General features: G+C 36.7%; 2 protein-coding genes across 4 annotated transcripts in view; both read right to left on the bottom strand.

Moving 5' to 3' along the window:
- LOC306883858 (nuclear receptor ROR-alpha B-like) overlaps nucleotides 1-19,966 on the bottom strand; it is a 45,516-nt gene extending 25,550 nt beyond the window's left edge. The window contains exon 1 of the mRNA XM_079439346.1: nucleotides 19,644-19,966. Coding sequence (XP_079295472.1) covers nucleotides 19,644-19,803 — 160 coding nt within the window. The 5' untranslated portion in view covers nucleotides 19,804-19,966. The remainder of the gene's footprint in view (nucleotides 1-19,643) is intronic.
- An 844-nt stretch (nucleotides 19,967-20,810) lies between these two features.
- LOC306886940 (intermembrane lipid transfer protein VPS13C-like) overlaps nucleotides 20,811-27,458 on the bottom strand; it is a 53,333-nt gene continuing 46,685 nt past the window's right edge. For 2 of the 3 annotated variants that reach the window (XM_079444330.1, XM_079444328.1), the window contains 5 exons: nucleotides 25,714-25,828; nucleotides 23,640-23,731; nucleotides 23,436-23,559; nucleotides 23,218-23,301; nucleotides 20,811-22,512 (listed from right to left, as the gene is read on the bottom strand). In XM_079444330.1, the coding sequence (XP_079300456.1) occupies nucleotides 22,414-22,512; nucleotides 23,218-23,301; nucleotides 23,436-23,559; nucleotides 23,640-23,731; nucleotides 25,714-25,828 (514 nt within the window). In that variant the 3' untranslated portion in view covers nucleotides 20,811-22,413. The remainder of the gene's footprint in view (nucleotides 22,513-23,217; nucleotides 23,302-23,435; nucleotides 23,560-23,639; nucleotides 23,732-25,713; nucleotides 25,829-27,458) is intronic. The other variant, XM_079444329.1, reaches the window with a different exon arrangement.

Below are 27,458 nucleotides of genomic sequence, written 5' to 3' on the forward strand. Positions count from 1 at the left end.
GGCAACTGTAAACAACGGCTAAGCTCATACTTTATTACTTGGCGGAAGAATGATTTACTTAGCTATTATTTATTAGTTGAATTCATTATTAAATTATTATTTATATTAAAATAAGAAAAGTCCTGTGTGTATTTGTACTACACAATGAACACTTACCAATTTATAGGGCCTCAGACTGTGATTAAACTGGTCACAAATGCGATCAAAAATTGCATTAATTACAACTCCAATTCTAGAGATGTTGGGACGTTTTTTAAATTTGAATAAAATGAAAACTAAAAGACTTTCAAATCCCATGAGACAATATTTTATTCACAATAGAACATAGAGAACATAAATGTTTAAACGGAGAAATCTTACAATTTTATGCACAAAATGAGCTGATTTCAAATTTGGCATCACATTTGAAATGAGCATTCAGTGGATAAGTATAAAATTTCTCCGTTTAAACATTTATGTTCTCTATGTTCTATTGTGAATAAAATATTGTCTCATGGGATTTGAAAGTCTTTTGGTTTTCATTTTATTCAAATTTAAAAAAAAGTCCCAACATTTCCAGAATTCGGGTTGTACTATTAATAATTTAAAAGATGATTGTTCATCAGACATCATCTCATTACGGTGCATAGTCTGAGTTTTCTATACGCAATAATGGGCTTTCAAGAACAATTCATTCACTACTTCTGAGACAAATAAACAAAAGACTTGGGATATGAGACTTTTCGATTTATCTTTGGCTGCATTCTAAAGATTTCCTATTTTGGAATATAAATGAAAGATTGAGTATGTGAACATGTACATGGAATTTTTTGCTATTGAAATTATAACATTTGAACTAATGAGTTTAAGGATCTGAATAAAGGTTAGTTCATTTTGGTGAAACAATAGAGCTAGACAGTCAGTAAAATGATCCTCCCATTATTAGTATGCAACAACTAACACCATGTGAGCTGATTCGAAAACTTCTAACGTTTTTTTTAAGTTAGTCTAGGGGTGGGCGATATGACCAAATTCTTAGCTATATCATGATATGTAAGTGATAGGTAAGTTTCACGGTAACGATCTATATCACAATATAGTTATTTTTGCTTAAAATAAAGCATTTATGACAGCAAAATTTTTGATACATTGGAAAATGTATAATTCTTGTCACCAGTGTCAAGATTACAAAAAAATTATACTAGCCTAAATTAAAAAAAAAAAAAAAAAAAAAAAAAAAAAGGAAAGAAACCCTCAAGCTCACTGAAGACAAGTAAACTAATTACAAGCATTAGGACAAAAAAAAACTACAGTAAAACAAATAAATAAGAAACGCTACATACATTGTATAAAGTAATCAAATTTGAAAACACTACATATTCTATGTAACTTAAATATATATTCTTATTAAAGTTACAAAAGTGATTTAGTCAAAAGCAGTGAGATTTTCTCTCTTTTGTTGTTTGACAGACAGCAGGAATATTAGACTGCTGTCAATTTAAGAGCTGCCCGGATGCAATATACTACAACATGTGTTCTTTCTCAGCTGTTTGCTTTTACTTAAGACCTAAATTACTGTTTACAAGGACACTTGCACAGACAGGCATTCTGACACATACAATTGTGTCCATTTAACCATTCAAGGCCTATAAGGCAGCAAAAATAACTCCAACGTCCAATACTCCTGCTCTATGAACACCGTCTTCACGTGCACGCGGACCGTTGGCTAAATGTCTGATGCATATTTAACTTTTTTGGTTTCACACAAAAGTGGAAACACTTGGAGTTTTGAAGTCGTCCTCTGATTTGTTGAATTATACAGGATTTCCAGGAGACATGTGTCGCGTTCTTTAGACGAGAACTGTGATGACAAGCGCTTCTCAGGATTAACTAAACGCTGGATTTTCAAAAGTATGTGAACTCTTTAAAGTTCTTTAAAATACAAATACAGTTTTACACACCGGTCTTTAATTGTGGCGACATTTAGACACCCCGAAACGTGCCGCTGAACGAGACAAACTGTGATTAGTTGTTTGACATGTCGGTCAAATGGGTGGGCCTCGACCAATGAAAGCTGCCATGTTGCTGAAGGTCTGGCTAAGCGAGACTACAGTCTCTCAGACTGCACGCATATAGTAAAACGAGTCGCTGCTGAATGTATTTAAATGGCTTAAAATCACTTCTTTTTTTAAACTGCAATACTTGTGCAGTAAAAGACGCATGCGCATTCTGATGAAAACAAGCACAGATGAGAAGCGCATGGCTGAACGCGTGAAAGACACTCTGGATGAAATCACATTCACACTCTGACAGCAGATGGAGCTAAACAGCAGAAATGCAGCACTGGAAACCCCATAAATAAAGCTGCTGCACTGCTTTCTAAAATGTATTTAAATGGTTTAAATAGCCATTCAGAGTTTTGTATTCGCAGTGGTGTTAATCACAGCTGCAAGTAGCCTACTTAAATATTTAGACTTAATATTTTCAAACTTTTTTTACATTTGAATCTGGAATACAACATGCCCTAGATATTGTTTGAAAATGTTTTGATTCTTTATTGTTTGGTCACACTCAAGTCTATCACCTGTAAGCAACTGCTGTCAGTCCCAAACAGTAACTGTGAATGCAGCCATAATGTGCATTTCTATTGATTGCATCACTGCCCTGTAATTCTCTCTTTCTTTTTTCTTAATTATTTGTTATTTTCTTTCATTTTTCTTTTTATTTATTTGTCTCTCTTTTCTTGTTATTATCTTTATGTATTGTTATTTTTTCTCTCCTTTCTTTCTTTGTTGTTATTATTTATTTTTTGTAAAGTATGAATTATGAGAAAACATTTGAATAAAATAAGATTAATAGTGGCTTTCCTATAGCTCAAATGGTAGAGCATGGCGCTAGAAACGCCAAGATCATGGGTTCGATTCCCAGGGAAAGCAAGAGCTGATAAAATGTAAAACTGTATCTTCAATGCAATATAAGTCGCTTTGGATAAAAGCGTCTGCTAAATGCATAAATGTAAATGTAATAGCAGAAGTTATTGTTATTATTTATTGAATATAGAATTCATCAACTTATAAGAAAATAATAAATAGATGAATTGAAAAATAAATCAATAGATTAGTCGACAATAAAAATAATCGTTAGCTGCAGCCCTACTGTCGTACAATCCCATTTAGCAGATGTTGTGGTCTTCTTTATATTGACATTTGCTTTATTTGAGCTACAGACAATCAGTGCTGAATTAAAGCCATAACATGATGGTCCAGAGGAAATGGAGAATGGCAAGCATCAGTCAGTTAAATGGCAGGTAGAGTTTCACATCATTTTTAATCAACTCTCCAGTCCATGCTTCACACCACTCTTTCTTTTGTATTTTTCCATCAGTCTATTTCTGGCTGACAAGCTTACAAGAGGTGATGATCGCATTTACGTAATAGGCACACATGAGCACACACACACACGGACACACACCCACAGAGATCCAGACAGCACTTACACAAACACTCCCACTGTGCATTACAGCACTGCACTGAGATTATGCCAAATTGGGTTAGTAGAGCAGTACTGGGTTACACAGAACAACAAACACACACTGAGGAGGTTCGAGAGGGGAGGAGAAGACAAGAAGGAAGATAAAGGGAGGGGAACGAGTGGTCATGAAGTGGACTGCCAACACCAACTCAGTTCATTGCTTATGACCAGCTCTGCATGTTAATCTCTGCGAGTACAAAGCATGTTGATGTGCCTCTGCCGGGCGTAATGAGGGGGCTATCGGCTCCTACTGCGGAGAGGAAAATAGCGGTTATGCACCAAAGGGAGGGAGAGAGCGAGAGATCACATAAAGAGATCACGGAGAGTGTGGGTTAGCAGCAGGATAACAGAGCTTAAACCTCCAAAGGGATTAATAAAATCTGGTTTCCAGGGACTCTGGGATATGTGAATTTAAAGGTTTAACCATGCACAACAGCCAGACAACTGGAAAATATTTTCCAGTGTTTTTTTAGTAGCATTTTTGTCGAAAAACATCAGAAGATAAAGTGGGGTTCAAAAGTCTAATACCTCTTGTGAAAATGCTTCTATTTGTATTTTTCCATTGTTTCCACACAAATATTAAGCAACTGTTTTCGATATTGATAATAATAAGAAATGTTTGTCTGAAGGATAATGTGACACTGAACACTGGATTAATGACTGCTACAACACTGAAAAACTAAATTATCTTAACTAAAAATGTATCAAATTTATTTAAATTTAAATTAATTAAAATTATTTTTTAATCTACATTTTCTAAAAGTTAACCCTTAGCTTTTACTTTGTTCCTTTTTTTGCTTTAAATGACAGCAGCACTCAAGCCTAACTCCACAGGTTTTTAAATCAAAAATAGTGTAAAAAATGATCATGTTCTCCAGCATGACTTGAGAATGATCCAAAACAGCTTTGCCTAATTACTGATTTACAAAAGGCGCAGATTAAGAAAAAAGTATTCTTCATTTTACGTCATAATGTTTCGTAATGTAAATGTTTACAAATCCTCAAACATCCTGTTCATTTCCAGATTTAAATTAATTTTGAATCCCATATTTTCAGCATGGTCTCAGACTTTTGGCCCCCACCTTTGTAGATGTTAGAACTAGGAGCAAATGCTGTTCTGTCAATAATCTGTTCATAAAACCATCTGCTAATGTACAGATGCATAGTAGACGCCAGAATAAATTCTTATGTAATATGCTCCTTTTATGAATCACCCACGAGATGTCACTCTCAAGGGCACTAAAAGATTTGATCGTATTTCACAGCATGAGAAAAAGGTCATGATGTCGGCTTTATGAAGACTACCGACCTCTCATGGCACAGAAAAATAATGCATGTAATCAAAATCCTCAAATCCACTAACTATTGAACCTACTTGAGCATCATTACAAATAAACAGGCAAATAAAAGGGAAAACATCAGCATTTGTGGGTCAAATCTGCTGTAGTGTTTTTTTTATTGAAAACGTCTCCTGACGATAAGTATTTTTTATATACAGGCAAAAAATGAGAGCACAGAAGGAGAGGCGAAAATAGCAGAAGCAACTATGAGAGAGAGAGAGAGAGAGAGAGAGAGAGATAGTAAAATACACTTTGAATGTAGACTTTATATAATCCCAATCACTAAGGATTAGCTTCATCTTACATAAACCCACGGCTCGGCTCTCTCCTCCCTCCCATCCAGATGCTGCATCTGTCAAATTACTCATTTCAGCCACTGCCAGGTTTCCACTAACAACAAATCCACTAGCATCTCCTCTCCGAATGACCGGCGCTCATGTTTTCACTTGATAGTCTGGACCAAATTAAACATTTAATCTTGGAAAAGGTAACTGTCAGAAACCATTTTAAGTCCTGACGTTTGCTAGTTTGCTTAAACATTGATGTGTACTGACGCATATTATTAATAGCACCCACACCGTGAAACACTTATAGCAGGTAAATAATCGGGGAAGTGGTGTGACTGAGAGCAGCTAATGCATCCGAGTCACCAATTCACACACAGACATTTACAGCCAGCCATAACATTACAATTCAAGCAGACACCTAACAGTGACAGACATGACGATGAAGCATCTTTAAGAGCTGTTCTGCTGAATCGCACATGGAAGATGTTTATTTGACAAACTAGTCGCTGAAGGTGGAAGCATTTGCGTTTATAAGTGCAGCGAACCTGAGACACAGCTGGTGGATTCAGTCCTACCGCTGCTGTGTTTAACAGGATGGAGGATGAGTTTAATGGAAAAATTTAATGACTTTATTGACGTCATCTCCGCTTTAAAATTCCACATCGGTCTTACTCTGGATGCAGATTTCCCCGGGCCGCAGTCATGTCTGCCTGCTTCTTACGGCGCAGCTCACTCTCACAATCTCGAATTCATCAAAGATTGCTCATCAGCACAAACCCCTCTGCCTTTCATCTAATCCACAACACTACTGCATTGGCAAAGGGGAAAGGCATTTTCTTGCAGATGTTATCTCATGGTGCGCTCTCACTTTTCGTTTAATAACAAAGGCGAATGAAAAGCCTGACAATGCCAAAGACACCTGATGAAACGAGGTCGGGACAACTGGTTTGCCCTGTTTGGATGTGGCCAGCGTCACGCCTAAAATTTTCCTTGTGTAATGTACACAGACATACCACTATTTTCATTCGCATCTTTACCTAAGGGGCAGCATAAGAGCAGATAGAATTAGAGAGAAAAATAAAAAATGGAGGATACACTTTTATTCAGCAAGGATGCATTAAATTGATAAAGTGACAGCAAAGACTATTAAAGAGAAATATTAAGGAGCACAGCTTTGTTTCTTGATCACCAAATCGCCATATTAGAATGATTTCTAAAGGATAATGTGACACTGAAGGCTGCTGAAAATTCAGCTTTGAAATCACAGGAATAAATTACATTTAAATAAGTATTTGAATAGAAATCAATTTTAATTTGTAATAATATTTCACAATATTACTGTTTTGACTGTGTTTTTAATCAAATTAGAATTTATCTGGTAAGACTTTATTTAAAAAAATATTAAAAAAAAATCCATCCACTGTAAACGACAATGCACTGTTAACTTTAGTAAAATTACGTTCATCTTATTTGTTTCTGCTCTGTTGACATTACTCAGTTTGATTTTATTACTTTCTGTTACTTAAAGCATTGCAATTAAGTTCAATAAACTTAATTTCTTTGTGTTCAATGAAAAGGTCGCAAATATGGCTCCTTTGTGCATGAAATGTTATAGACAGAGGTGCACATTCGTTTTTCAGCCTGGTTCTCATAAGAGAACATGGAGATTTGGTTTGGTCCTCACACTGCGCATAGTGTGGCCCATTAAATAAAAAAGTTAAATAAATAAATAAGTGCTGTCAAACGATTAACAGCGATTAATTGCATTCAAAATAAAAGTTTTTACATAATATGTGCGTATACTGTGTGTATTTACTTTGTATATAAAAATACAAACATTTGCATGTAAATATTTAACAAAAATATGTTTATATATTAAATATATTTATAACAAATAAGAATATAAATATATAAATGTATATAGCTACATGTAAATATTTTCAAAATATATAATGTATTTGTGTGGATTTATGTGTACATAATACATTTATACAGTACACATACATTATGTAAACAATGATGTTTTTATTGTGTTTTATTGTTTTAGTTAGCTGTATTTTTTAGTTATTTTTAACCTAACTTAAACTATAAAATAAATAGAAATAATATTGCACTATTTTCTTAAACAAAATAATAAAGTGTGATAATACTATAATACATAATTTTAAATATCGTAAAATAAAAAGTGAGTATTAAATACAAATACAATTATTACATAGTAAACTTAAAAATAAAATGCTAATATTTACTTTTTTAATATGAATTTTCATCATTTCAAACTTAAAATCAGCAGGCTTTTATTTTGGCGGGTTGCCGGCGCTTCCGACAGAGTAGACGCGTGCCAGCGCGAGCGCGAGCATTTGCTTGCTTTTTTTATATTGTCAAACGGCGGTAAGTTATTTACTTCCACAGTCTATAAATATGTAAGCAAAACACTGTAATGGCAATGTTTAAAGTGTTGTCAGGTGGTAATTGAAGCAAAATAAACTCTTTTAAGTTAGCCGCGAAATTAACATGCCTCATTCTGAAGGGACCTAACTTAACTTAAACATGATGCAAGCAACCGCGAAGACTGAAGATATTAATTCTGTATTTTACTAAAGACTGAAGATATTAATTCTGTATATTGCTAAAGACTGAAGATATTAATTATGTATATTGCTAAAGACTGAAGATATTAATTATGTATATTGCTAAAGACTGAAGATAATACCACGGTGGTATTGATAGTGATATCATCAGTGATATTGAATATGTAATGCAAATGTAAAAATAATTAAAATGCAAGTTACTGTGACATACTGAATATGTAATGCAAATGTAAATATATAATGGAAATGCAATTACAGTTACTGTGACTAATACTGAATGTAATGCGAATGTAAAAAATAAAATGCAAATGCAAATTCATTGTTGAATGATTATATCCATGGATTATATCCATGGTATTTTGCCTGTTAATGCCTGCAGTGCAGAAAATGATATGACAACAATAAGGTCTAAATGTAACTGGCCCCTCTAACAGTACACCTGGCCCCAGCCTGGCCCCCCCAGTTGAAATGGTCTAGAACCGCCACTGATACCACTGCGATATTCTGTATGTAACTGACTTTATTCTGTTGAGGACACTTTATTAAACCTACAGAGGATGGGACTCACAGTAACGGTCATCTGACGGGTGCCAAGCCAAAGGTAAGCTTTAGAAATGTACTTTTATTCGTCGTTTTGTCCATGTAATGTTAAATTTCACACTAAATTTATATTGTTCTGTGTTAATAAGTTTTCAAATTCCCCTATTTGTTATTTTACAGGCTAACGTTATCCCTGTTGTTGGTGTATTTGCGCGGGAGGTGGTTCAAGATACAGTCTGAGGTATTTTTTCCCTTTCAGTTGTTTAAATTGGTCACTAAAACGCCTAACTTTACAATAATATATTTAACATTTCCTAAACTTTATCTGGTGTGAAGTGCTTGTTCTTGTAGTAAGGCTTTGTCGTGGATCTCATTTACAATTTAAAAATAATTTAAAAAGCACACTGAAACGATTCAGTAAAGACTAAATATCAGTCTGTCAGAAGCCAAAATGAGCATTAAATATAAATATATATTTAAAAATATGTAAATATTTGTTGAGCAGAAGAGACTCATTTAAAAACTTAACCCCCCATTCATTCTTATTCTGAGGTCACCGTAGCCACCCGGATCCAGTCTGTATCCAGATCAGATGTTCACCGTAGCCACCCGGATCCAGTCTGTATCCAGATCAGATGTTCACCGTAGCCACCCGGATCCAGTCTGTATCCAGATCAGATGTTCACCGCAGTCACCCGGATCCAGTCTGTATCCAGATCAGATGTTCACCGTAGCCACCCGGATCCAGTCTGTATCCAGATCAGATTTTCACCGTAGCCACCCGGATCCAGTCTGTATCCAGATCAGATGTTCACCGTAGCCACCCGGATCCAGTCTGTATCCAGATCAGATGTTCACCGTAGCCACCCGGATCCAGTCTGTATCCAGATCAGATGTTCACCGCAGTCACCCGGATCCAGTCTGTATCCAGATCAGATGTTCACCGCAGTCACCCGGATCAGATGTTCACTGCAGTCACTCGGATCCAGTCTGTATCCAGATCAGATGTTCACCGCAGTCACCCGGATCAGATGTTCATTGCAGCCACTCGGATCCAGTCTGTATCCAGATCAGATGTTCACCGCAGCCACCCGGATCCAGTCTGTATCCAGATCAGATGTTCACCGCAGTCACCCGGATCAGATGTTCACTGCAGTCACTCGGATCCAGACTGTATCCAGATCAGATGTTCACCGCAGTCACCCGGATCAGATGTTCACTGCAGTCACTCGGATCCAGTCTGTATCCAGATCAGATGTTCACTGCAGTCATTCGGATTCAGACTGTATCCAGATCAGATGTTCACCGCAGTCACCCGGATCCAGTCTGTATCCAGATCAGATGTTCACCGCAGTCACCCGGATCCAGTCTGTATCCAGATCAGATGTTCACCGCAGTCACCCGGATCCAGTCTGTATCCAGATCAGATGTTCACCGCAGTCACCCGGATCCAGTCTGTATCCAGATCAGATGTTCACCGCAGTCACCCGGATCCAGTCTGTATCCAGATCAGATGTTCACCGCAGCCACCCGGATCCAGTCTGTATCCAGATCAGATGTTCACCGCAGTCACCCGGATCCAGTCTGTATCCAGATTAGATGTTCACCGCAGCCACCCGGATCCAGTCTGTATCCAGATCAGATGTTCACCGCAGCCACCCGGATCCAGTCTGTATCCAGATCAGATGTTCACCGCAGCCACCCGGATCCAGTCTTTATCCAGATCAGATGTTCACCGCAGTCACCCGGATCCAGTCTGTATCCAGATCAGATGTTCACCGCAGTCACACGGATCCAGTCTGTATCCAGATCAGATGTTCACCGCAGTCACACGGATCCAGTCTGTATCCAGATCAGATGTTCACCGCAGTCACCCGGTTCAGATGTTCACTGCAGTCACCCGGATCCAGACCAGATGGTGGAGACAACTCTATAGCCCTGAATGTCAGCGGAGACCATGTCAACTAGATGAGCCCCAAAGACAGATCCCCAGTGAAGGCCTCATCAACTATACGGCCATTGGCACAAAACCTCAGCAAAGACCACGATGACAAACACCACCTTGGTTCGTCTGGCTCCCCTACTGAGCCTGCTTTCTACCAAGGTTTTTTCTCCATTTCGGTCACCTTTGGCTTGTTTATTTGGGGACACTTAATTTTTGGGAATATTAATGACTTGATTACAGAGACACTATGGCTGCGTCCGAAATCGCATACTAGTGTAGGTACTACATTTGAATTCAAACGTACTTCTCGACCGTTAAAAAAAGTACGTTCTATATAGTATGAATGAGGGTAGTATGAATGGAATTCGGACGTACTACATCCGCCATGTTCATGAAGTCATCTCATCGATTTACAACGTTTAAACTTTAATAAGTCAGCCGTTTACTTTGATTATTTTAAACAAGTGCAATTTAACCACAATGAACAACGCTTTTCCCTTGAGGTACTTGCACTTGAAAACAGCCGCGTCGCCGCTTTCTGCCATTTTTCGAATATGACGCCTCCTCTCCAGTGGCCTCATGGGATAGTAAAATGTCCATCGTATGCCTACTACAGAATTCGGGCAGAAGTAGTAGGTCATCCGGATAATTCTCGCCTACTGTTTTTCGAATACTATGAATTCGGACATACTACTCGCCTCGCATACTGTTTTTCACATACTATATAGTAGGGAAGTATGCGATTTCGGACGCAGCCTATTTAAAGGGAACTGAACTGAGCTGGATGATGATGACATCACTGAATCAACGATGAACTAAATGACTTTAACTGAACTATTGATTGTTTACTTTTGTCCTATTTTTAGAGCTGCTTTACTGCATAACTGAATTTTGTTTACATTATTGACAATATTTTCCTGTTTAACAACGTAGAGCTGCTTTGACACCATCTGTAGTGTATGAAGTGCTATGTATAAATAAGGGTGAGTTGACTTGCTTTTGACAATTCATCATGGAAATGTTTGTGTGCAGTCTGTTTTGAACAATTTTGCATTTTTGAGAATTGTATTAGTAGCCTTCAATGTGAAAGAAATCAGTAAAATAAGATTACAACAAATCAGTCTCAAGTGAATTGTAATTACACAAATACAATAAGTTGTGGTTACTTAATTTTCTCAAGGCAACGGGTTTCCTTTAAGTAGACAGAACTCAGATTAACTTGTTAGATTTAAGTTAAGAAGATTCACAATTTTAAGTAATTAGTCCAACTTAAAATAAAGTGACCACAACACAGTTTCTTTTATTTGTTAATGTAACTCAGAATTGTCAAGTTCACTTAACTTTTTTCTTTTATGCATGAATTTCCTTTACTTCATATTTTCAAGGCAACAGGTTTCCTCAATTTTTTTTTAAGTAAAAGTCAACTGATTGCTTTTTAGTGTACAAAATCCACATTTTTGAACACTTTTCTAGAAGTGCTTTTGTATGTTGATTTCAATCATGTAGTTACTTATTAGAATATGAAAAAAAAAAATCTCTCTCTAAATATAAAATATCATTAAGATACAACAAAAGAAGTGTAAACTATATTATAGAGGTTGAATTTAATCAAAAAATTGAATTGTATTTTCAAGACATTTTTTTTAATAACTGTCTGGTCCAGGTCAAAACATTTTTATAGTCACCCATTAAAAATTCATCTAAATTGTGCATTATAATATTCTATTTATTTACAGGTTCCTACTGTGATCACTTTATAGTGTGACAATATAGCCTATAGAGTGTGTTCAGTAAACTGTATCTTTTTTTGGGCAATGACAAAACAAGAACACGAGAACAGAACATACTGAACATTTATCAAAAGCTGAACTGGTACTTCTCTGTGGTCAGTGTGGTTACAGTATAACTTCAACTAGAAGGTCTGTGGTAACAACCCAGAGGATGGTGTAAATAACTTCAGTTCTGCTACTCTATAAAGCTAAGAGATTTATAAAGTGACTACTGGTTCATTAAATATTTCCTGCCTGACACTGGCCACTTAATTAATCAAGATAAGACGGCCCGTTTGAAAAGCTCTAATTACAAAGTCCTTTAACAACTGATAACAGTAAATTACAACACTGATCAGAAGAAGAAAAAAAATCCCAGCTTTATGAAATAACAGTTGTTCTCTCAATGTACTGTACCTCTGCTATGGCACGTCGCATACCAGCTTATTCGCAGATGTGCTGTGTCAGGGCAGCTGAACCACCTTCCTTTACCAGTGGGAGATCTGTCACTGAAGACAAATAGCCTGGCCTCAATCCAGTAGCTTAATGAATGAGATATTTACTCTTACGTGGCAGAGGCCAAACTTAATGGCCAAATGGCCGATTCTGTATGCTGAAAAAAACAAAACACGTTCACTTGAATAAGACTGCATGTGTAATTACTCAAAAAGATCAGATTATCACTGCTAACAGCCGATTGTGTGTGTAAATTATCCCTGACAGAATTTATGCTTACTAAATTATTCATTAATAATATTTAGTAGGCCTGCATGCACAAATTTTCAAATTAATTGTCAAATGATAACTACATTTCATATACTAATACCTTTAGATCATGTGAAACTGAATATGCTATCTATAGTTAACAATGTTTTAATACGGTTTAGTTTATTCACTATATGAAACATCAGCTTTTAATGTTTTTGTCATGAGAAATATTTCTACCTCCTATAACATTTGGATAAAATACGGCTAAACCTGAAACAAAAACAGAAGTCACCTTAAAAAGATCAAGTGTTACTATATTTTACAGAACAATGACTTCTCTGGTGAAAATGTACATCCATCAAAATGATGGATCGTCTAACTTTAAAACTGAAATTGTGAAATGGGCTGGATTTGGGCTGTGGTCTACCATTCGAGCAGGCCTACTATATAGTATACTGCACATTATTCTGAACTCAAGCACTAAAAACTAGTATTGTATTCTGAACACAGACTAAAGGCCCGTTCACACCAAGAACAACACCTATAAACACCTTGACACGCTCTGAGAGTCACTTCACGAGCATTTGAGTAAAACTAGCTCATATCATATACACACAAAAAACTTTAAAAAGGTATTCACGGCAACCCGTCAAAATAAAAGTTTGGTTTAACTTATTAAAGAAATAGGCTATATTACTATTGTTTAGTAGAATGCAAATACTACTACTATTACTACTACTACTGTTAAAAAAATTATAAAACTTTTTTAAAATAAATAAATCACAAAATACTTTAATTTTAATAGTAAATCCCCTTTATTTGCCAAAAATTTATGTTTAATCTTCATTAATTAAAATCAAAACATTTCATACGGCCCTAAACATGTCATTTTTGTTACACTTTTAATCAATTAATGTTAATTGTATAAGATTCATGATTTTAATTAGACATGCTTTTTGATTAATAACACTTAATTTGACCCAAAAAAAAAAAAAAAAAACGGAATCCAGAAAAATTAAAACCGAATATAGAAAAAAATAAAATAGAATTTGGGAAAAATAAGACGGATTTCATAGGGCCCTACTTTATTGTTATAGTTGTGGTGTGGCCTCTGCTATTCTTTAATATTGAGAATGATTTTTAGAACTATATCTTTATCGTTATCGTCCTTGGTGTGAGCGGGCCTCTACCTCAAACAGCAGAGCTTGGCGCTAGCAACACCAAGGTCATGGGTTCAATTCCCAGGAATAAATTGTATGTAATGTTTGTCACTTTGGACAAAAACGTCTGTAAAACCCATTAAGTGCTGCCCTTGTGCAGGTATCACAGGCCACATTAAAGGAAAACGGGACGCATCCTGAATGTTTAATTCACTCACTTCTCTGTGCTGAATTAACAATGTGCTGTTTGAGATTATGGTTTGTCTGCCAGCTGCTCTGACATCATTCAACAAAAGTGTAACTTTCTGCCAATGCCACGAATCATCCATCCATCCAGGAATGTGTGTGTGTGTGTGTGTGTGTGTGTTTGTGTGTGTGTTCCTCCAGCTGCACAAGAGAAAGGAAGATGTTTTGTCCAGCCTGCCTGACATGACACTCTGACAAATGATTCAGAGATTATCGCACTGTTTAGACTGGAACGCAGCTCGCTGGAAAATAGGATTCAACACATAACATCTTCTCTTGGAAGGTCAGTGCGTGCACTGACAATTTATCAAATTAAAAAGCTTCAACTAAACTCAAGCAATAAAGCTTCAGTCGCAAGAAGGTTGTGAACATCAGCGATGATGAAATAGTCACTCAAAGAAACATTCCTGCAGAGAAAAAACTGCATATTTTCAAAGCTGACTGGCCAGAACTCTCTCGAGTTATAGGAAAAACTACAATATGTGCAAAACAACATATTTTTGACTAGTCTGTGGGTTGGCTGATCAACAAGTTGACTAATAAGTCCCTGTATAATTAAGTTGGTTCTTGGCCATATTTGCAATGCTTCTAGACAGCCATTTCGGGCATCCAAGACCACCTCCTGTCTGCTTGAATGGGTAAACACCGAAATCGCAAAAACTGTTTGGCTAACCCACATTTAAATAACATATTTGAAATCAGCAGCAAAATCTGACATGAACTTTTCCATAAATGTTGTTTCTATGCTCAAACAGCATTAAAAGTTGGTTCAGCCAATGAGCAAGTACAGTCCCAATGCGCATCTCAGGACACTGGCTGTTTCTATGGGAACTGGAGTTTCTAACGGCAGCTGGAGTAATGCGATGACTTTACCAACTGGTGATTGTCTCTTTTATTTAGTTGGAAGGCAGCACCTATTGCACGTTGAACTTTTTCCCCTTTGTAGTAAAATGAGGGAACCATCTGAAAATGCTAGAACAATTTGAAGACATCTTTATTTTTATAGCGCTTTATAAAACAGAGGTTGTTTCAAAGCAGCTTCACAGTATTAAACAGGAAAGCAACAGAATCATTGATGCAAATTTTAATGAGCAAGTCTAAAATTCTGCTGTAAAGCAGCTGCAGCAAGACAATAGTGTCATTATTCAGCTCCAGTTCAGTTCAATAACTGTGTGATGTTCATTCACTAGAATTAGCCTTTATGAGGGACTTACTAAAATATCAACACAGCTCATTTTTTTATTTTATGTACAAAGAAGAGCAATTGATACTGTAAGAAAAATTAAGAAAAAATTTGCTATTATAAACATGTTTTTCCACATAATTAGATAACTGGCTTATGTTGTCATGATTGTACTAAGAAAAATGACTAAAATATCATCTGAAAAATATTTGATTTTAAATGTTCAGTATTTTCCATGTATCAACTTTTTTGTACACACTATTAATGGTAGATGTAGAAACATTTAATTGAATTGGAATGAATTCAATTTTAAATTTTTATTTATTCTGTTAATAACTAGGGCTGTCAGTAAAATAAAATTATTTCAATTAATTGACCCTTCACCAGGAGTTTGACTGACAGGCGACCTGACCAATCATAACGCCAAATCTGCCATTTTGTCCGACAAACAAATCAGACCGGAGAGTAGATTAATGTCGGTGGACATTGAACTTGAAAAATGGTGTGTTAGCGACTTCACATGGTCTTTAGAAATCAGGACCCCAGAGCTAGTCAGCCTCACTAGCCATTTAGGTCCACTTCTGCAGAGCACAACGTCAACTTTTTGACTTACTAATCATTGATTCTATTACACAATATACCAGAATGATTCATGAGGAACCTGTGAGGTGGAGTTGCTCTGAATGTAAACAATCTAGTAGCTTATGGTACATGCTGCAGGGGAAACATGAGGCCATGTGGCAAGACTAGAACCACGGTTACAGCCCGGGTGGGGAGTACACAGAGTACAGTGCAGGGTATTCAGATAAACTCAGCCAGAACGCTCACCCCCTTTCTTCTGGAATCTCACTGAGCAAGAAAGTTAAAAAAAACAGGCAAAAAAAATAAATAAACACCATTCCTGCAAATGTCATCTTAACTACGTGTTCCCCTCTGACTTAGTATAAGTGGTTTACAAGGAGAGTCATTTTCAGCTCATATATGGAGATATTTCACTTTGCTGTAAAGGGGTAAAGACAGCAAATCTTTAATTGTGTATTTGGTATTTCAAACTAAATACAACACCTTGGACAGAAATGGAGCTTTACATGACAAATGGACAATTTCATGGAACTACTCACTTTTGTAAATGAGTGTAAAGTGAGATTCCAAACATCAGAGTGCATCATGTAATCAAATATTCCACCAGATGGACAACGCATTTGTCCTCTACCTAAAAGCAGCAGTTAATGATTCGTATCTACTCGAGAGCTTACCTTCACATCAACAGCTCCTCAACAACCGCATTTACAATCACTTCAAATGTTCTGTACTTTTGAACAGTCTAAATCCACAGCAATTCTCAGGTTACCGTGAGGCCTGGTAACAAAAGTCAATTAGCCCAGAGTGAGTGATCCTACATAACCCTCTGTTTGATGTAAACACCTCCTCTCACCAAACATTTATTTAAAACAACAATTTAAAAATGCAAGCCTTTTAATAGCAGTCACCAGATGCCAACTCTTCAATGGAAAGTTGCCCATGATCAATAGCTAAAGAGCAAGGTGGCCGCTATATTCATGTGCACAAAACTGCTGGAAATATTGCTTACTGTTTCTGTAATGTCGTAATTATCATAATTATTAGATGATAACCCGGGACGTCCTACTCAGAGCTTATGCACTCAGACTCATAATTATGAGTTTCTATAGCAACACTATTAATGGAAAAATTATTATGTGTTATTTGGTTAATCAACATAACCACATAAACAGCCATTATGCAAACACCTTTTTGGAAAAAAAAACAAAAAGCATAATTTGTTTATCGGAATATTAATTATTCAACTGTGCCATTTACATTAAACTGTATTGTATGTCTTGCCTTTATTTTCATACTATTCACACATTAAGACACTACCAATATTCAACAATACTGCAGGAAATATTTAATAGAAATATTACAAAACAACTGCTTTACTACATTTTACTGCTGAAGCCACTGTTATTTTAAATATTTCTGCATGATGTTGCAGCAGTCAATACAGATCAGAGCTTTCATAAATTCTGAAGTTGTAAATACGAGTTCTACAAGTATGTGAACCCTTTCTACAAGTTGAAATCTAAAGTCCGGAATGGTATGAACACACCTTTATATTACTCAGAATGACCACTTCTAATTCAAGTGGACATGGTTATTAGACAATGTATCGTTCACTATTTTGTCTGCTTGGACATATGTAACAAAGCTCTTTCCTTATTTATTTTTTGCATCTGAGCTGTGAGTGAGGCACAATGTTGCGGCCCACTGCACAAGAGCCTCAAGTAGACACAAGATGCTCAGCAATGGTCTTGCACATTTTTGGCTGAGTGCTAGTGTTTAGCCACTTGTCCACCCTTAGGCCCACCACCTCCACTGGAGTGAAGAATTCACGGAAACACAGAGTTATGTAACTAACATCAGATTGAGTAGGTAGTCCCTGGACTTGTGTAAAATATGGAGCTTTTAGAGAGACTGCTGAGAGGAAACTGCTGCTAAGGCTGAAGACGAAGACTCCTTAAAGAGATAGTTCACCCAAGAATGACAAACACACACACACAACTATATTTTGATGAATGCAAGTCATACAGGGTGATTATATAATGACAGAATTTCCATTGTTTGTGCCAAGGTGTGAGACATAAATTTGCGATGTAATTGAAGTAACAAATAATCCTTTCTTCCATACTGTGATGTACATCAGAAAAAAATGTAGGGTGGGGATTTGTTTCGATCATTGTTTGTTGATTAGATGGAGTCAAATATGAATGTCAGCTTGAAAAATAACTTACTGATGAAACAGTCTTGGATGAATCATTCACAAGTTCATAGGGTAATATATAGGGTGAATGTTAATTCCATGCTGACTTTATTGGTCTTCATGATGTTTCATAATAACACATTACATAAAATCAGAAATATTTAACTCAACGCCAGTGAACAATTTACTAGAGCCATAGTGATGACAGCATCTGAAGAAATTCTTTGACCATCCATTCATGGGCATTTTTTAAATAAATGAATCCTAAATCATTCCTAATTGCTATGATGTAAACCTCAGCCAGTGAAACAGATGTGTACACGTTTGAGTGTTGCGCACCGTTAAATTACTCTTTAATCCCGGGCGAATCTTTTAGCCAATCCTCAGGGAAAGTTATGTGAACCAAACAGGAGAATTTGAGAATATAGGTTAGCGGGTTAGGACTGTCAGACCCTTTTTCCGAGGCCAAAATGAGACTCCTTCCTCGGCCGGATCCAGAAACATACCTGCCTCCGTCCTCTGGTTACGTAACAGAGCAACTAGACAGCGTGTCCGCGAAGAGAAAACGGTACAACCGTATCAACACACAGGGAGAATAACGCCCTACAACCGCAGTAGTCATGACATAAAACCCCATTTGTTTACAAGAGTAGTAAAGACGTGAAAATATCCCTTCATATTCCTCTCCTTCTGTGTGTGTGTGTGTGTGTGTGTGTGACTTAACCTGTTACATAACCGCGCTCCACACGCACGCACGCACAGCGCAACGCCTGCCAGACACAGGCGGCGTCTCAATACCAAACATGCTGCCTATTTAGACAGCATTTGAAGATTACATAATCGCACACAGTGCCCAAAAATGCCGCTCAAGTATGTTTTGAGGCACAGCCGCAGACATGACTGCCAAAGCCATGCAGACCTGAAATCTGTACGGTGTCAACTATGATAGTCTACCGAATGACACATTAAAAGATATTTCTTTGACTTGTGTCCCCAAATCAGAGCTACAAAGGGGTGTGGCTGTCCCATGTAAAACAAACGGCTTTGTGCTCATTTACACACTATGAAATCACCACTTTGCTATGCAAATGTTGTCTCGCATGTGCTTTGTGCACTAACATACCTTGCGTTTGAGTACGCGTGTTATTAGCAGGCTAGTACTCAAACACGGACACGTTGGCCACAGTTTTGTCTATCGATGTACAAACATAATGAGAGCAGGAGTGGATAAAGCTGTGACAGTCGGGAAAAATGATAACACATCTTTATTAACTGCTAAACAGCATGCGAGTAATAGATTAGAAATGACAGGTAGCCAGTGGCCAGGAATGTTTGTTCTCGCCAACAAAGGTGTATATTATCAGTTAATTTGCACAAAGCGTGCATGTGCTTCCAACAGGCCTCCATAGTTGGAATATAACATCGCGTTTAATCGGTTAAATCCATTGTAAATTCAGCGCTAATATGAAACAGGTCACATGCATGGACTGAAGTTCAAGATTAGGCTCAAATTTGATCTCCGCGAACTTGATTAAGATGGAAAATAATTCACAAGCAAGTTTGGGTTCTGTTCTTCAAGCCTTACCCCTGTTGGTACTTGAGCAACTCTGCCGCCGAACTGGTGCTGGTTTGTCGGGCTCAGCCTTGCTGTCCAGTTTCACCGGGCTGTCCTCCACCGAAGCGTCCGCTTCAGAAGCGCTCTTGCGCGGCGACGCGACGGACTCTGGCGGAGACTCCATGTTCATCTGCGCGGTTCAGTTACTAATACAATGGGATCGCTTTGTCGAACAACTCGGATTCGTTTTACATCGTCTTTTGGTGCGGATTGCACTTGAGCGTGTGACAGATCTGTTAGTGTTCATGGGAGCGGGTGTGGCCCTTCTGTCCGCAGACAGCGCTGTTGAGCGCGAGACACGGTCACACCAAACATACACCGACATGCTCTAAACATTACAGCAAAGCCATATGGCACATTTTGCTTATGTTTTATTAACATGGGTGTTTATTGTAGTTGTTTGCACCGTAATTTAGTTGATTCAGCAAATACAAATGTGAATTAAGCCTATTAGAACCTATGTAATTTGTATCTAAAATAAACTACAATCACATTTATTTTGCACCTCTCTTGGTAGTAAAAATCCTAATTGCCATTAATTAAAATAAATTCTATCGTATTTCAAATTCAAAAATATGCTTTATTTAACTCTTTTTTTGTTGTTGCAATTAGTCTTACAACGGCTTAATTAGTCGGTGAGTTGTGAACTTTATCACCGTGATTCGCTAAATGAATCATTAGACACATAAAATCAAACAACGATCTTGTAAACCGGTTCATTAAAAGATCCGACTCTACAGAACTGTTTGTTCATCGGTGCACTGTAATAATATTTGGCAGGTATGACTCCCCACATGGACAATTGAGTGGGAAAGGCATGTCGTTAATATTTGAGCTATATTTATATATTATTTTTGAGAATAATAATTTAACAATTCCTCTGCGTTGTCCAGTCCTTTGTACAAAGATGCAGGATGTTACTAATAAATGTACGTATTTTCTCAGTAACAAAAAGGTTGTCTCTCTCACTCACACACACAGAGAGAGAGAGACAGCATGCTTGACATGTGACGAGCGAACATGCTGCTGACGTACTTCCGCTAAATGCCGTTCCAGAGCTTGCAAGTTCATGTTGCCATGTATGAAGTTTATCGAATAGCAAGAATCGCAAAATAAGAAAGACAGATAAACCAGATTTATGAAGAGCCCAAAACATTTATTTGGTATCCTGCTTCTGACCGTCTTAAGTTTTTGAAGAGTATTTTACTAGTGAGAATTGCAACCTTCACAGACACCATTCCTCCCCGCATAAAAAAGATTTGCTAGATTACAAGTAATAACGTTATGAAAATATGCACTATACAGCTTTAGTTAGATAAAAATGTCTTGAGATAAATATGTAGTTTTCAATGGACTGTTCTATAAGGGTCCATTGGCACCACAATGAACAGTCATTTGTACAAAAAGAAATCCACTTCTCTACATTGTTCATTATTTTTTTTTAAATCCAATTTAATCTTCTAAAGTTGAATCAAGATGCATTCAAAGTGCAATAGTTTTAATTACAGTGGCATGAATTTAAGATAGTTTTCACAATAGAGTTCAGTCATGAGACTGATCTTAGATTAGATACTGCAGTTTTACTGCTCTGCATTGACGTATGAGGTTGTGCTCACAGTAACAGCACACTGAATGTTTCTGAAACAGCTTTTATCTAGAGAGGCAGATGAGATCGGGAGATTCTTATATAACACATGACATTCCTAGTGTTTGCATTGTATTAGTGGAGATTATTTATGACGTTTGGTGTCTTTAGCTGTTACAGCTGTCTACACACAATGGCATTGACCTGTGGGTGTATGTCTGCTCAACTGATGCATAGGAAATAAGAGGACATGGAAAGACCCACAGCAAAGGGCATGGGATAGCCAACTTCTCCTTTCCTGCCCACACCAGGCTGATAGGGGTCACTTGCACCCACATACGGGAAGCCCAGTTACTTAGCAACATGGAGAGGATCCATTGCCAGGTGCTCTGACATTACGTTCATTATACATAATTGTGGGAAAACTGTGGAAAACAGCGCAATCTTTCCTTGCCATATAAACACGCGCTGTTTACTCACATCTTGGTTACTTCCAAAACAAACAAATAACCATGAGAGGTAAAGCTAAGCTCATATCATAGTCTCCACCTCAAATAGCAGGTGTGGTCTGCCATTTTAACAAACTGTGGAACAGCAGAGACACAGGCATCACTTTTTTACTACATAGTCCTAGTACACTATGTCTTCGAGGAAAGTGCAAGGGACAAGAGATGCATATGTGTGTCTGTAAATCAATACAAGAGAGATCAAAATATTGCAATATTATACTTTTCAAGCTAAGAGATAGTTTGTGTATTATACGTGTCACTGATGAGCAAAACCTTTTTTGACAGGATTTGTAATCAAGGTAAGTGAGCTAAAATGGACAAGCCTCACATTGCACATTACAGTTGTATGTTGAAGTGATGCATTTTTTTTATAGCAAGTGTAAAAGATTCTAACAAAATAATTAACAGTTAACAAAATCTTTAAAACACATCAAGACCTATCTCAAGCAAACATGACAACATAAAGTGCTTAAACATCTAAAAAAATCTAGTTCTAACTCCAAAAATTCAGAGATACATTCAAAACTCCAGTGAGTTTAACTAATAAATTTGCCAAAATATATATATTTTTTTTTTTACACATGATTGATACTTTGAATGCTAGGCAGTATATTAAACTAAGGAGATGTGGGCATGACTGACTTATTTAAACGTTGCCCGTTTTGATGAAGCGCTGTGATTTCTGCCGTGCCATCTGATATTGTTTGCGTGCAGACTGGGCACTGTCAATTCCTTCTCGCAGTCTCTGTGGAGTGTGAAGCAAAAGAGGTCAAACATTTCTTGACAGAAAATGAAAAGCAGTCATTTTGATAGCTATGTACTTTTACTCAGTGTAAAGGCATGTGAGCATGAAAGAGATCAAACTAGTGCAACCTGTGTAACCTGTGTAACTAGCTTAATCACAACTTGGCATCTGTAAAATAACTAGCGAAATGCAAAATGCCCAGTGTCATATTCAACAATGGGCATTGACATTTTGCTTACCAGTTTTGATTTAAGGAAATCACACAATAGTTCACACAAAAATAAAAATGAACTGATAATTGACTTACCCTAAGGCCATTCAAGATTGTTTCTTCATTGAAACAGATTTAGAAAAAATTACCATTACATAATTTGCTCGCCAATGAATCCTCTGCTGTGAATGGGTGCCGTCAGAATGAGAGTCCAAACTTAAAAACATCACAATAATCCACAATGTTTTTATAAGCTTCATGGCGGCCCACATTCAGTGCAGAGGATCCAATGGTAAGCATGTGATGTAATAATATATTTCTCAAATCTGCTCCAATGAAAAAACTAAATCATTTATATCATAGATGGCCTGAGGGTGAATACATTTTCAGCAAATTTCCAGTAGTGAACTATTCCTGAAGCTAAATAACAATTTTCAAGCAGCAGTTTTAAGTTACAATCCACACAAAAAACAAAACACATCTGTGATGTTTACCTCAGCCGTGCCAGCATGTCTCATGTGTATCACTTTCACTAGCATCTGTCTATCCTTCCTAATGAGGTTCAGTTTGTTCTGTTCCTGCACCAACATCCAGATTGTTGTCAAGCAATGTTATTTAATTGATCATGACTTTATCATTATGTTTTAAAATTATACACTTATCACCGTGCTGTTAGGAAGCCTGTCAAAGAAAGTAATATATAATAATATACCCGGTAATATATCTTCAAATCTCCTCCTTCTGTGCTTGGAGGCCTTTGAAAATTCTCAAACTGACATTCCCATTCTTTGCTGAAATGTCCAATCACATCGATCTCCTTCACACACATCACTCTCCTGCGTGATAGACAAAATAAATAAAAAAAAGAAAACTGGCAAAATGCCAATGTTTCATCACTTTTTTGTTGTTGGAATACCTGTTGGTGATAATGATGTTTGTTTTTCTGTGCCCGGGGTATTCATAGTGTTCTCTGAAGATTTCTCCATCCAAATATTTAATCGCAGACCTCTGAAAAACATACACACTCATACACAACAATACACAAAATACAGCACACACTGCTGTAGTGACTGTACCTGAATGCTCTTTCAACAATAATGATCTGAATCATAATGATCAAAAAAAAAAAAAAAAAAAAAACAGAAATCATCCAAAATGCAAGTGATCATGGCAAAGAGGAGTATTGATTTATTCCAGATTATTTGGGTCAAATCACAGGATTCAAGCAATTAATACAATTACAACACAGTAAAGCCACATTAAACAATTACATGACAATTATGAACCACACGTGTTATATAAGAGTGTATGAAGTATATAGGAAAATACATCAGACATTAACTCCAACATGCACTGTAAAATGCCCATTTAGTGCATATAAATAAGTTTGCATATATTAATATGCATATTTGTATGTATTCACAATGATTAAGAATAATGTTTTCATTTTTAATAAATATATTTTATATAGACTATAATGTTGTGTTATCAGACTTTAGATTCATGGAAATGTATTTACAGACATAAATTCAAAGAAATTAAAATGAATTTTAGAAAAATAGACAAACTTTAGAAGTTACGCATCCTATTTCTAACAAATCTAATAATTGTTTAAATATTAATAATGAAAATCTATTGTTGTTTGCCAGTGTGGCTCTAAAGTTTTAAAACTAATTTGTTATTTTTTTAAATTTCAAATAAAATATTCTGGGGGAAAATAAGATATTGACTAATGAGGTTATGTTTGGATATATTTGGCATTAACTTATACAAAATAAAATTATATACTGATATAATAAAAAATGTCTGAGGTATAATGCTGGAATAATTTTTTGGCAAAATGAATACACACAAATAATAAAAAAAAAGTTTTCTAGATAAGAAAAGTAGCACAGCCATAAAAGTGCACAAGACAACTTCAGATGCAGACTTAGGATAATATATCATTTTCTAAACACAGCAATGTAACATTCTATTGTAGGTGGACCAGGCTAGACTGAGTCTAGTACTGGATATCCAGTTTGGTTCATTTAAGTGCTACAATGTCTCTCTGTTCTCAAATGTTTTCAGTAACATATTTAAGGTAATAGTCCCAATCCCATCCCCCACTCCCAATTTACATTTCCTCAAGCTGCATTTGGGAAAGGACAGAAAAGAGAGAAAAGGGAAAAATTAAATGAGTAGGCAAACAAGAATTCATTTCTTCACAGCAGGGTAGGAGTCGGTTCAAATTTGGAGTTTAAGGTCAGTTTTAATGAAGAATACAGCTGGAATTTTAACAAGGGGATTTGGTTGAGTTTAACACCACAGGTAAACTGAGTAAAAATGTAACCAATATCCCCATACTTCCCCAGTTGAATAATCACAGCACTAATGCACTAATTAACATACATTTCCTAACCAGAAAGCTGAGCATTAAATAAAGCCAAGTTCAATATTCTTATTTGATTTTTTGCTGACATATTAGAAATAAAAGTTTTTATAGAGGGGATTTTGAACATCTCTGTTTATTATCCCATAAATCCATATTTATGGATATAGTACTGACAACAGCCAGGAAAAAAAAAAAAGATGTCTGAAGAAATTAAATGTTACATAAATCAGGATGATATATGAGCAAACCCCTCTGTAAAAATAAGAATAACACTGGAAAGTTTGGTGCATGTAAGTCCTACTGGCTCAGTGCATGAGGAAAAACTTATTTCGATGCACTATAATTGAAATCTACAGATGCAAATATATAAAGTGTAATAAAATTAACACTTAAATGTGTATTTGGATGTTTTCTTTCCACAGATTTTCTTTTTCTTTCCATAAAAAATCTCAAAATTGACAAAACTGCCTTCATCTGTCAAACGGACTCCAATCCTTCAAAACAATTTGGCTGTTAGTAGTTAGTAGTTATAAATTAAAATAGAGAGTTATGCTGATTATATTCCTTCCCATCGGGGTCTAATAGCCTGGTCAGTGGGGCTGACAGGTGACCTCACCTGAAAGAGGTCAAAGCCCTCCGACTCATGGTGGTCGTAGGGCCGTATGATGCCATCCTCTTGTACGAGACGCACTGGCCTTAATTTAGTCACCTCTTCAGTCGATTCTGCCACCCTGCAAATCAAGTCAAAAACAGCACGTTAGAAAACTCTCACAAAGATGACATCCTGTGATCCAGTGTTTTTCATCCATGTAAAATGCGTGGGCAATGGATGAGTCATTCTTAACAGGTAGTGAACAGAAGCTACTCGATTAAAGTTCATCTGAGCATGCCCGAACAGCCTTGAACAAACGCAATGCATCTCAAGAGTCATAGTGAAAAGCATCAACCTACAAAGTTTCTTTGTGCTATTGCGTGCAGTGTCTGATTCCTTAAGCCCTCTCTCACCTTTGGTTACTTCTACAGTGCGAGCATGGAAAGGCAATGTGATTAGTTCATACAGACAGTGCTTGATCAGTTCAGGTATAAGAGATGGAAAGCAGAATGCATATGCTAGAGAAACACTGGAGGGTTGGGGTGGGGTGGGGGGATAATCACTGTTCCAGCTTGTCGTGAAAGGTTTGGCATGAAAAAGCCAGGGGCGGGAACACCGTAAAACAAAACAGATTGGCCAACTCATCTTTCTGGGGCAGAATTAATGGCATGGGTGCACAATGTGATCGGTTAAGCCTGGTCATCGACTGCCTTTGAATTCATAATGCTTCTTTTGCTATTGGTTGGAGAGCGCCTGGTCACACCAGGAGTGAGCTCATGCGGTGGACTTGGTCTGACAAGGAGAGCAGTCGGAGAGAGGGACATCATCCAAAGTTCACCCAAAAATGATACTCATTTACACATTCTCATGTCGTTCCAAGTCTGTACGACATTCTTTCTTCTGTGGAACACAGAAGACATTTTGTCCATATAACGAAATTCAATAGACCCTTTTCACATTTCACAACAAATATAATTTTTTAATGTCTGTTTGGTCCAATAGGTAATGAAAAAATGCATGATAGCGTCTCTCTGACTTTGTAAACGAGAACAAAAATATAAAGAGACTGATTACATTGGTCAGATTTGTGTGTGTATGTTTTTTTTGTGGATCTTTGAGCCTGAAAAAGTGAAATGAAACAAAATATATACTTTGCTAGATTTATGATTTTAATAACTGTGGAAACAACTCAACTCATCTGTAAAAAGGGTCCACGGACAAAAAAAACATACTGAAATATTTTTAAAAATAACTTATTTTATATTCCGTAGAATAAATAATTTATTGCAGGTTTGGAATGACATAAGGGTGAGTAAATAAAGAAAATTGTTATTTGTTTGAACTATTCCTTTAACTATGATTATAAGGACATTAAAAACCGTTGGTTTAAAGTCCATTTCTCTTACAAGTGATAATACGTGCTTTATCTGTACTTCCTCTCTTCTCTATATCATCTCTGCTCCTGTCTGTGCTGCTCTGCTCATCAGACTTTCCATTGGCCCCAAAATGCACCAGTGAAAGGAGTGTGGAGATCAGAAGCGAATGTTACAATGATGGGAAAATAGGCACATATTGATTAATCCAGTTATAAGGGGATTCTTGAACTGTAGATTATGGCAGAATGCTCTGAGCTACAGCTCACATCCTTTGCTTCCAATGATGCAATACTTACCTTTCAACCATTCATACCCTGTAGATTAAAAATTCATTCATGCTGCAAAATTAACTGCTTTTTGTTTTTTTTTAGCCAGAAAACAAGCAAACCCAAC

This window comes from Barbus barbus (assembly GCF_936440315.1).
Source record: "Barbus barbus genome assembly, chromosome: 2".
Classification (NCBI taxonomy): domain Eukaryota; kingdom Metazoa; phylum Chordata; class Actinopteri; order Cypriniformes; family Cyprinidae; genus Barbus; species Barbus barbus.